General features: G+C 35.1%; 1 protein-coding gene across 6 annotated transcripts in view; it reads left to right on the forward strand.

Annotated features, from left to right (window-relative positions):
- The window catches only part of SLC4A10 (solute carrier family 4 member 10), a 317,469-nt gene that overhangs the window by 142,609 nt on the left and 162,037 nt on the right, over positions 1 to 12,823 (forward strand). For all 6 annotated transcript variants that reach the window (XM_066344965.1, XM_066344966.1, XM_066344963.1 and 3 more), the window contains exon 3: positions 4,292 to 4,438. In XM_066344965.1, coding sequence (XP_066201062.1) covers positions 4,292 to 4,438 — 147 coding nt within the window. The remainder of the gene's footprint in view (positions 1 to 4,291; positions 4,439 to 12,823) is intronic.

A 12,823-nucleotide genomic window follows, 5' to 3' on the forward strand; every position in this document is an offset into this window, starting at 1 on the left:
GACTGTTATCTAAAATACACAAAGATAAAATAATAAAAATAGAAAAATAAAAAAATAAAAATAATTAAAGAGCATTGCCATACAAAGAGCTCTTAAAATTGAACAATAAAAAATAAGCAATCCTGCCTGACCAGGCGGTGATGCAGTGGATAGAACATCGGACTGGAATGCGAGAACCCAGGTTAGAAACCCCGAGGTCGCCAGCTTGAGCATGGGCTCATCTGCTTTGAGCAAGGCTCACCAGCTTGAGCCCAAGGTCGCTGGTGTCACTCGGTTTGCTGGAGCCCTCCGGTCAAGGCATATGTGAGAAAGCAATCAATGAACAACTAATGTGCTGCAACAAAGAATTGATGCTTCTCATCTCTCTCCCTTCCTGTCTGTCCCTATCTGTCTGTCTCTCTGAATCTCTCTGTCAGTGTCACAAAAAAAAAGCAATCTAATTACAAAATAGGAAAGGATATGAATGGACATCTCACCAGAAAAGATCCACAGATGGTAAATAAACATATGAAAGGATACTCAACATCATATGTCATTAGGGAATTGCAAATTGAAACAGTAAGGATGCCACTACACATCTATTAGAATGGCTAAAATTCAAAACAATGACAATACCAAATGCTTACAAGGATGTGGTACGACAGGAACTATCATTCATTGCTGATTGGGATACAAAATGTTATAGCACTTTGGAAGGCAGTCTGTAGTTTATAAAAAGGTAAACACGTTTTTCATGTGATACACCAATTACACTCATAGTTATTTACCCAAACGTGTCTTGGTGTTTTAACTAACCCTGCAAGATTCTTCCTCAGGAAATTTCTTCTGCCTGGTCTTTCTTGCATTTAATATCTTCAAGACATCAGTTCAGCTGTGTTTCTTGGCATCTTCTTCTTACCTGATTATGTTTGGATATGGTTTCAGATTGTTTATTTTAGCCTTGACTTGGCAACTTCTTAGGATGTTACTTCTGGCAATTGCCCATCAGATTCACATTCTACAAACAAAGGCAATATTCACTGTACCCAACCAACCAGGCCCTTTGGATTTGCCAGCATGTTTCATGGCGCCCTATATCTTTGCCTGTCTGGAAATGGTTATCTTAATCAGCAATTCTTAGAAACCTTAGCAGTTTTTAAAGTTTAGTTTAAGTACCACCTCTCTGTAAAGCCTTTATTTGCAACTCTGGGAAATAGTCACTTCCTCAATTTTTCATTATTTTCCCATCCACTCAAAATGCTGTCAAGAAGGTTTTAAACAGTAATTTCTGACTGTAATGGTTAATATTTAGTTTTAATCTTGTTTGAATTTTTTATAGCATATAAACTGGTATCTGTTCCCTTCTTGAACCTCTTCCTTGGTTTCTTTTTAAATTTTTTAGAATTGTGAAATAAAGCATGCACACAGAAAAGTCAGAAAGCTTATATATATACAGTTTAATGTGTATTTGCAAGGCAAAAAATTGTATTAAGAAATAAAACATTCGTAGTATCATGGAAGCTCCTCACATGACTCTTATCATCATACTTTTACTCTCCTGTATGCCAGAGGTAATAACTATTATGACTTTTATGTTGATCTCTTTTTGTGTATACATCCTTGAATAATTTTTCTATTTCTAAAGCTTTATAAAGGGAACTCAATAATATGTTTGTAATATTCATCTATGTTATGTGAATACACCCTAACTTTATACATTTTATTAATGGACTTTTGGGTTGTTTTGAGTGTTTTGTTTTTATAAAGAGTTCTGTTTTAAATACACATTTGTAAGCATTTCTCTAGGGTCCAGATAAATTGCTATGTCATAAGGTATAGATATTTTCAACTTCAATAGAAAATGTCATACTGTTTCCAAGTGGATCTCTCAGTAGTATACTAGTACTAGTGCTATATGAGAAACTGTTCTGCATCACACCAAGACATAGAGTTCTCAACCATTTCAATTTTTGCCATGGTGGTAAGGATATAGAAATATCTCATTTTGGTTTGAATTTTTTTTTCCTGAGAACTAATGGAGTTGAGCGCCTTTTCCTACATTTATTAACCATTTGGATTTTCTCTTGCATTATGTGCTTGTTCAAGTTTCTTTTTTTGTGTGTGCCCTTTTTACTATTTTTTATCTTAGAATTTGCAAATTTAATGCTTTGTGTCTATCTCTCCCATACTTTGTGTAATGAATTTTCTGATTTTAATGTGATAAAATTTGTTAATCATTTATTTTATGGATAATAAATTGTTTCCTTACTTGACACTAAAAAGAAAGTGTTCAGACAGGGTAGAGATGAATAACAATTGTGTAATCAAATATCACATGTTTAATTGGAAGATCATGACTTCATCTTTTTATTTTTTCAAGCATTTGCTTTCTTTTTTTTCTATTTCTTTTTTTTAATTAAGTGAGAATTTAACTAAGTTTTTTTTAAACATTTGTTAGGTATTTCTCTCTACAAGGCACTATGACATGTGCTAAAGATACAAAATGAGCAAATCCATAGGACTTCTCTAGAGAAAATTCATAAGAGAAAAACTACTTATAAGTAAATAATTACAAATAAGAGTCATTGTGCTTTGGTGTGTGTGATTGGGGGAAAAGTGGTCAACCATATGTGGAGTGAGAAGATATGGAAAACATTTTAAATTCTTGAACTGAGACTTGGGAGATGAAGAACTATTTACAATATATTGTAGTCAGAAGAAACAAAGGTGTTTTATACAGTTGGAAGAATAAAAGCAGCATTAAGTAAAAGTAGAGAGACTTGAGAACATCTGGAAATTCAGGAATGAAGAGCATACCCTGCCTTATAGTCTGGCAGAGTGTGTTTTGAAGCCTGATCAGAGAACGAGGCAGAGGTCAGGTATCATTTAGCTTTATAGAGTTCCGAAATCTTTATGCTATAGACAACAAAGAGCAATCAATGAGTAAAGCAGGGTAGAAATGTAGTCAGATTTTCATTTTTGAAGAAAAAAACCCCACCAGTATACAAGATGGATGTAGTTGGAAAAGATAACATTTAGAAAAGAAAACAGTAAGGAGAATGTTCTAATGGTCCTGGTGAGAGATGATGAGAGTTCCAACTAAGACAGTAACACTAAGACTATTGAAAAGGGGATGAATTCAAGATATGCAAAGGAGAATCTAGTGATAAATTGGGGCTATGACATGACTGGATAGATAATGCATTTACTGAGATAGATGACAGATAGTTACTCCTTAGAGAATGAAGAGAAGGATGAATTCCATGGATATGTTAAGTTTATACTCCTGTGGGAAGGATGTCTGCAGTCTGAGCAACAGAAAGAGATTAAGTGTCAAGATATGGGTCTCAGAGATTGCTAAATATATATATTATATATAAAATGTGTGTTTATCTCTATCTATTATCTCTATCATCTATCTATCATTTATCATCATCTATCATCCATCCATCCATCCATCCATCCATTCATCCATCTATTCATCCATCTATTCATCCATCCATCCATCCATCCATCCATCCATCCATCCACCCATTCATCCATTCATCCATCTGCCTACCTATTAGTTGAACTCATGAGGTCAAAGACAGCTAGGACCCCAACCTTGAATGAGTAAATGGAAGAAGAACCACAGAAGGAAACTGATATGAATAAAACAAAGGAGCAGGGAAGAGAGCCAAGAGAAAGTTGAGTCATAGAGAAGAAAGTGGCCAATGGTATCAAGTGCCACAGATGGGAACAGCAGAGCTGAAAAAATTGCCACAAAACTTGGAATAGTAAGGAACCTTGGTGAAATCTGGTGTATTAAAGATTGATTGTTTCACACACACAACAGTTATGGGAAAGGAACTGACTAGATAACTGGTTAGTTGAGGGTAGGTGGAAAGTAGAATGAATTTTTTAAAATGGAGATGTTTTCTCTAAATCTATTACTCTGGTTAACCAATGTCACCCTGCTAAATTTAATTGTATAAATAAAAATAAATAAATTTAATAAATTAAGACACACACACACACACAAATGAGAATAGTATAATTTTAAACTATGGGAAATGAACATAGAGAGATTATTAAGACAGTGAATAAACTAAGGTGATTATAAAATATATAACCAAATATTAATATATAAATATTTGTGACAAACTTGTGGCATACTTAAATTATACCAAAATAAAGAGTCAATCCCTAAGATTTACACACATAATAAACATAAAAACTATGTGCTGGATTGAATTGAATTAACATGTGAATTGTCATCTTCTGTGATCTGGAATAATTTAGAGTTTAATTTGTGCTTTTACATCTGATAAAGGTCATCGGACACTATTTATTGGAGTTCATGTGCCCCTGGGAGGAAGAAAAAGCCATCGACGTCATAGGCATCGTGGTCATAAACACAGAAAAAGAGACAGAGAAAGAGATTCGGGATTAGAGGATGGAAGGGAATCGCCCTCCTTTGGTAAGATTGCCTTGTTTTAATTAAATGTGTGACCATAATAATATTGTATTTGTATAATCCAAATTATCAGTAGTACCTTATAGTCATAAAATTGTTTATACTTTTCTATAATATGTTATGTTGGACCGATTTGGGGAGAAGTGAGAGAGAGAAAGCTTGATCTTTATTTTTGTCTTGTGTATCAGCTTTGTGAAAGTGAGCATTGTCTTAGATTTGTGTTAGAGAAAATATATTTATACTTTGGTAGTAAAACTTAGTTGCTGTAAGTAGTTTGCAAACCCAGGGGGAAATGCTTTATTAAGTTCTCACTTACAATACTGTTAATCTGCCTAAATTTCATTCTTAGGATGTAAAATTTCTAGTATTTTGAATGTTCTTTCTGTTAAAGTAGATACAGAGAATATCAACATGTAGTAATATGGTAGTTGTTAACAATTCCTGAGAGCCATGAGAGCCTGTGTACATGACACACCCAAGAACCAGGCTTTCAATTCCTTGACCTTCCCTTCACTGTACCCAGCTCACCTATTTACCCATAATTACTTCACCTCTGACATGGCTAATGCATGCACTTTGCTCTCTGACTACAGCTTCTCTTCGTATTTGCTTGTGCAAGTACTTGGCCTACTTTTTTTCTATCCATATAATAATCTTTGTTTCCTTAACCTATTCTGATTTTGTAGCTTGTAATTTTAGTAACACTTCTGCTAATACTCTAAATACCTTAGGTCCCCTGTATAGTTTTATTCATGCCTCACCCCCACTTTAAAATCTATGCTTATGTTGGGTTTCCTCCACATCCTTGCTTTCTCGCTCTTTCTCCCCAAGTAGGGGAGGATTCTCTGCAGGACTTAGACATTCAACAGGGTGGATTGTAACCATTTATATTCATGCCTTAAGTGGAGCTTCAACACCTCTTCCCAATTTTATTGCATTTCTTTGACTTTGGAAAAAATTATTTTATAACCTTCTTCATTGTTCTCCAACATCCCCCTTTAACTTGAGAAGCAAAATATGTCACCAGGAAGAACTCACTTAACTTCCCTCCTATTAACTATATAGACCTATATGCTTATATCTGTGACTGTTTTCTTCTTTTAATATAATAAGGAGTTTCCTTTGCAATTACTTTTATTTCCTGTTTGGTCCCACCTGGAAATTTTAACAATTTACAGTTGAAATGACTTATGCTTTTCAACTGGATTATTATTATCATCTTTTAAACATTATAGTTTCTCCTATTTTAAACAGTTCCTCAACCTCCCTCAAATCCACATTCCCCACATTCACCTGTATTCAGATATGAAGTAAGTTAATGACATATGAGGTTTGGGGTATTCAGTAACTGTTTTCACTAAGCATTGAGAAATCTATAGTCTCTGTTTTTTCATTTTTGAAATTTCTCTTTTAAGGTTCAATGCTCATAGACATTTTTCTTGTCTTTTTATTTAAGAAAACTTGCCAAGATAGGCCTAATGGTGGGTATATTAAAAAGCCTTTTCAAATATGCATACACTGGTATTTTTTCACATAGAGAATATTTTTCTATTTTATCTTTTTGCTTCATTTTCTTTGGTCTCTTCTTTGTATTTAATTATCTGCACGCTGGATTTATGACATCTGCTCTTTGTCCTTTTCCTTTGTAGCTTAAAGTTAGGCTCATGTTATTAATTTTATTACCTGAAATATCAGTTCTGCATTTTACTAGTTCTATTAGGGAATTTGATTTTGTTGTATTTTTAGTTTTCTTAAATTTCTTTCTTATCTCGGCCCTGGCCGGTTGGCTCAGCCGGTTGGCTCAGCGGTAGAGTGTCGGCCTGGCGTGCGGGGGACCCGGGTTCGATTCCCGGCCAGGGCACATAGGAGAAGCGCCCATTTGCTTCTCCACCTCCCCTCCTTCCTCTCTGTCTCTCTCTTCCCCTCCTGCAGCCAAGGCTCCATTGGAGCAAAGATGGCCCGGGCGCTGGGGATGGCTCCTTGGCCTCTGCCCCAGGCGCTAGAGTGGCTCTTGTAGCGGCAGAGCGACGTCCCAGAGGGGCAGAGCATCGCCCCCTGGTGGGCAGAGCTTCGCCCCTGGTGGGCGTGCCGGGTGGATCCCGGTCGGGCGCATGCAGGAGTCTGTCTGACTGTCTCTCCCCGTTTCCAGCTTCAGAAAAATACAAAAAAAAAAAAGAAAAAAAATTTCTTTCTTATCTCATGTTATTTTCATTTAGTTTTTGTTTTCATGTTTGATAATCTATATCTATATAGTATAGTGAGAATATCTTTTATTTTTGGACATTTTGGGAAGTTTTGATGTAGATATTTTTCAGAGCTATTATCTTCCTTTGAGCCACCTAGATTTGGCAACTTTCCACTGACTTGAGTATTTTTATAGACTCCCAAGTTCATTTTTCTTTTTACTCATCTTTTTATAAGGCAAGTTGATACTATATATGTCCAGCTATATCCTAGGATTACTTAGAAAGCATTGCCATGTGTGTGCTCCTTGTCTTCATCCATGTGTATTGTTATGGGCATCAAATGTCCCCAAATACCATGAACTTCTTCCAGGGGTAGAATGATTGTTGGTGAGGAGTGAGTGAAGATAAGCACTCCGGGTTTCCTGCACTAGCATGAGGGAAGGATGGTTGTCTCCGAGTCAGTGGGCAGAAAGTGGAGGTGTGAAAGTGTCCCCCACACTTTCAAGTGTTTTTTGTTTCATGAAGTAGAGTCTGGGAGTGTAATAAAGAGATAACTAGGTGGATTTTTCTCATTCAAGCTCCATCTTCTTATAGTTAGTCAAGACTCCTTCTTAGACTCAGGGAATGGATTGTCTGTTAGACTAAATTTTAATGGTTATTTTGAGTTTTTGTTCTTTTCTAGTATTTGAGAAAATATATTTACATCATCTTAGAAATATTTTGTAAAAACTAAAAACAAAAAACAAGAATAAATTTGTTTTCTTTACCTCTGTCATTGTTTTTCCACAGCTGGACACATTATGTCAGTTTTTCTAGAACAGTTAATCTCAACATTAACTATACTTGAGAGCTTTAAAACATATTGATGGTCGAGCTTCATGCCACTCAGAATCTCCGTGGGTGGGACCCAAGCATAGGCATTTACAAAAATACCTCAAGTGATCCTAACGGATAGCTAAGATTGAGATCATCTGTTCTAGAAATGTTGCTATTCAAAGTGTGGTCAATTAGCTAGAAATATTTCCTCACATTTCATGTTATTAAAAATGCATATCCCAGGACCTACCCCAATCTTTTTGAATCAGAGTCTGTATATTGACAAAATTTTTACAAAATTTATGTGTACATTATAATTTGTCAAACTCTATATATTGTTTAATCAAACCTTGCTGCACATAAGAATCATCTGAGAAGCTTTAAAAAATGTTAATGTGGGGCCTACTCTCAAAATCTTTTATGAGAGTTAACTAGTTAAAAATTAATTAATTTTGGGTGTTTCTCTAGGCTCTGGTATTTTTTAAAAAGTACTCCATGTGCTTTGACATCCATCAAGAATCAAGAACCACTGATCATAAGAAGCTCTGCCTCTTTATTTAGTGAAACTTGGAAATAAGTCAGGTGGTCCAGATTCTCCCTCTGATGGATCAGCCACTATTTCTGGATGCCACCTACCTCTTTCCTCCCCCAACCATCTGAGTGTCTTTACTGACATTTAGACCTAAGATCTGTTTTATCAGGTACAAATGTGGCACGCTGGCAGTCTCTAAGCAGTAGAACTTACTGGATTTCATTTTTTTTCAGTTTCTTCTGGACTAATTAGTATGTGCTTTTATTTCTAGTCCACAGTCAATTCAGGTACCTTGATAGTCAAGAACTGAGTCACATGATCAGATTGACCATCCCACTTGATTTGTGCTTTATTATCCTGCATAGTGAGAACATATGTGATTACTGTGCTGAAGGCTTCAAAGAAAATTTCTGATCAATAAGAATATTTATTTTACTTGGAAAGATTTTTAAAAAATCTTTTGAAGACATTCCTGCAGGTGACTTAAAATTCTTAAAAATTCATGTGAGGAAGCTATAGGTTGCTCTGCTGGGATCCTATAAATTGGAGTGTGAATTTATGAAGACATGAAATAATTTGGGCCCATAATTCTGGAGCAACCATCAATTTAACAAAAATGATTTTGAGAGAATGTTTGAGTATTGGTATTCTTAAACAGTTGTCACTCTAATACATGAGCAACATCAGCAGAATCCCACTTTATTTTATGACCCAGTCATGTAAAGCAGTATTATTAGAAACCTGGTTATGTTAGTGCTGCATCCAGAGAAAAGTGAACAGACTTATGCTATAGCCAAAAGAGATTATGTAGAAGTCACAGGACTGCAACGGCTGGTTCTAGTTCACTAGACCCATGATTGCATTGTGACTTTTGGGTGAGTCCAAAGGTGGACTTGGTTTGGGCATTGTCTGGTAGTTTGATGGTGATACTTTGATTATACAGAAAACTTTAGATATCCACAAATGAATTCAATCTACTTCTAGAGCTGGAGTTAATAAACAACTGTCTATATAAGAATATGATGATTAATTATTCTCCTGCATATTGCAGTCAATTTTCTGATAACAAAAACTGCTAAACTTTTGCATTCAGAATTTTTTATTTTAATATCATCTTTTATTCACCTTGTATAATTTAAATTATATTTTCAACTGGGAACATGGAAGAGGTGTTTTAAAATGATAATTTTGAAGGATAAACTTGAAGTCAGTGAAACATGAAAGATAATGGGGAGTATTCAAAACACTTTAATGTTGATATACTCCTTCATTTCCTAGTAAAGAATGTAACAGGAGACATAATTGCAGGATGTAAATTAAATTAATCTATAAGCAGTAGAAATACATCTTAAAAACATAAGACACTTTTTTTCCCCTAAAGTGAGAAACGGGAGTCAGAGAGACAGACTCCCACATGCATCCGACTGGGATCCACCTGGCAAGCCCACCAGGAGGTGATGCTCTGCCCATCTGGGGTGTTGTTCTGGTTGCAACTGGAGCCATTCTAGCACCTGGGGCAGAGGCCATGGAGCCATCCTTAGCACCCGGGCCAACTTTGCTCCAGTGGAGTCTTGGTGGTAGGAAGGGAAAAGAGAGATAGAGAGAAAGGGGAGGGGTGAGGGTGGAGAAGCAGATGGGCACTTTTCCTATGTGCCCTGGCCCGGAATTGAACCTGGAACTTCCACATGCCAGGCCGATGTTCTACCGCTGACCCAACCGGCTAGGGCCAACATAAGACACTTTTAAATGCTTATTTAAAATATGATACTCAAAAGTACTGTATAGATTAGTACAACCCTGGGATTAGACCTAGGATTTATTCAGTTTTATATGGTAAATTATGTATATACTTTAGGAAAAAATGAAGCAAATATAGAAAACATGACTTCAAAGTGCTAATTTTTGATGAGCAATGACTTTCTATTCCTATTTAACTCCCAACTGACTGATATATAAGAACATGTCTTTTTTTAAAAAATTATTTTATTATTAAGTATGATAAAATATAACACTGGTATTTATAATTGTTGAAACATAGAGCATAAATGTATAACTCAAACACCTGTGTAACTACTTACTATCTGGGTTAGCACTCCGGAAACCCATCTGTGCTCTTTCCCAGTCACTGTTCTCACCTTCCCTCCCCAAAGGATCTTTAGCCTGTCTTCTTACCCTGGATGTTCTTTTGTTGTTGTTGTTTTGCCAGTTTTTAACTTTGTATAAATGATTCAGGAGATATTTGTCTGTCTTGTTCAGTTGCTTCTTGGGTTAGTGGGATCCACCAATGTTTTTGGCTTTAGCTTTGGTTTTATTCATTGTCATTATTGTACAGTATTCATTTGCTTTTATATAACATGCATTCTACTATTGATGGATATTTGGATCATTTACATTTTGAAGCTAGTATGAATAATGTTGTTGTAAATGTCTTTGTGTATGTATCTGCCACACATATGCATTTCTCATACATAGAAATCATTTAGTTGCTAAATCATAGGTTATACATATTTTCAACTTGAGGAGGTAATGCTGAACAATTTTCCAAAATGGGGTACATATTTATACCCCACACATCCTGGAAAAGTATGAGGGCTTATGTTGTTTTACAATCTTGTCAACATTTAGCAATTTCATACTTTTAACATTAGTCATTCTGGTAATATATAAATAATGGTATGTCACTGTTTTAATTTACATTTCTTGATTACTAATGACATCAAGCAATTTTGCATATAATTTTGGGCCACTTGTATAGCCTCTTCTATGAAGTGTCTATCTAGCCTTCTGCTTTTCTTTCTTTCTTTTTTTTTTTAAGTGGATTGTGTTTTCTTATTGCTTTATAGAAGTTCTTTATATATTATGGATAAAAGTCTTTTTATTGCTTTTACATGTTTCAAATATCTTCTATTTGTGTTTTGTGGCTTATCTTTTCACTGTCTTTTTTAATTATTATTATTATTATTATTATTATTATTATTAAATGAAAAGCAGGGAGGCAGACAGACAGGCTCCCACATGTGCCTGTACCAGGATCCACCAAGCAACTCCTGTCTGGGGCTGATGTTCTGCCCATTTGGGGCCACTGCTCCAATGCTCAGCAACTGAGCTATTTTAGCACCTGAGGTGGGGCCATGAAGCCATCTTCAGTGCCTAGGGCCAACTTGCTTGAACTATTTGGGCCATGGCTGCAGGAGAGCGAGAAAAGGAAGGGGTGGAGAAGCAGATGGTCATTTCTCCTGAGTGCCCTGACCCAGAATCAAAACCGGGACTTCCACATGCTGGGCCAACACTCCACCACTGAGCCAACAAGCCAGGAACTCTTTTCACTGTCTTAATGGAGTCTTTGATGAGTCAGCAGCTTCTAGAAGAAGATGCTAAGAGGCTGATATTTTTATTCTCTAGTGCAACTATATATTATTATTTATTTTCACTATGTTTTAGAAAACTTAAAAACAGACCTTTATCTTTATATGCCATATTTTTTTACTTTAGTTTGTATTATAATCCTCTCTTTTATCAGTTACCTTCAACATAGGAAAACTTATGCTTAGAAAATTCTTTCTGATTTTGATAGTACAATAATTTATGTGATTTGCCATACAATTTAAGACATGAGAAAAAATAGTCATTGAATTACACATTTTAAACATTTGCTGTATTGAAACATAATCTGAGTCCCTCTTTAAGATGCTAAAAGACACTTTACCACTGAACCAACTGGCCAGGGTGGTATATTTAAAAATCTGAAAGAAAGCTAACATACCGGCAATAGAGTAAAAATAGAAATAACAGAAAATAGGCTAATGAGTTAGGCAGGGGTAGGACTCAACCACAAATATTTATGTATACATTAAGTATGACACTATATTTTATATTTTGTGTATATTTTTCACCTTTGACTTTTCATATCTTCTCAATTGTGACTTAGTTATAACCTAATCCTTTAAATAACTGGCTAATAAGTTTATTTTCACATATAAAATATTTAATATTATAGATTTCAATAATCATTATGTGCTTATTATTGATTTACTTATTCTTTTATGTTTTAAAAATATTTGAAAATACGAGGTGTTTTACTGGGATAACATTGAATTTATAAGATAGTTTTCTACTTTTGATCCTTCACATTAATATACATTTATTAATTTATTTAGATCTACTTTAATATCATTCAATAAAGTTTTATAATTTTTATCACAAACATATTCTATAATTTTGTTGGATTTATTCTTAACCTTATATTTTTACTTCTAAAGTAAGTGGAATATTTTTCTACTAGATTTTCTAATCATTTTTATTATAATATAGGAGTTGAATGAATTTTTTATTTTGACTTTTATCCAGCAACCGATTATATAATCTTTTTTTTTTTTTTTTTTTTTTACAGAGACAGAGAGAGTCAGAGAGAGGGATAGATAGGGACAGATAGGAACAGAGAGAGATGAGAAGCATCAATCATCAGTTTTTCATTGCAACACCTTAGTTGTTCATTGATTGCTTTCTCTTATGTGCCTTGACCGTGGGCCTTCAGCAGACTGCCCCTTGCTCAAGCCAGCGACCTTGGGTCCAAGCGGGTGAGCTTTGCTCAAACCAGATGAGCCCACGCTTAAGCTGGTGACCTCAGCGTCTCAAACCTGGGTCCTCCGCATCCCAGTCTGACGCTCTATTCACTGTGCCACCTCCTGGTCAGGCTATATAATCTTTTAAAATATAAATAAAAGAAGAAATAATGGATAAAAATCCTCAGGAATTTTTTTTTAGTCTCATATTTTGAATTCAAGAATGAGCAAATAAAGTTGGGAATGTCCAGAGGCAGAAACATGGTTGAAAGATTTAAAAAGAATAGTTGCA

This window comes from Saccopteryx leptura, chromosome 7 (assembly GCF_036850995.1).
Source record: "Saccopteryx leptura isolate mSacLep1 chromosome 7, mSacLep1_pri_phased_curated, whole genome shotgun sequence".
In the NCBI taxonomy this organism is placed as follows: domain Eukaryota; kingdom Metazoa; phylum Chordata; class Mammalia; order Chiroptera; family Emballonuridae; genus Saccopteryx; species Saccopteryx leptura.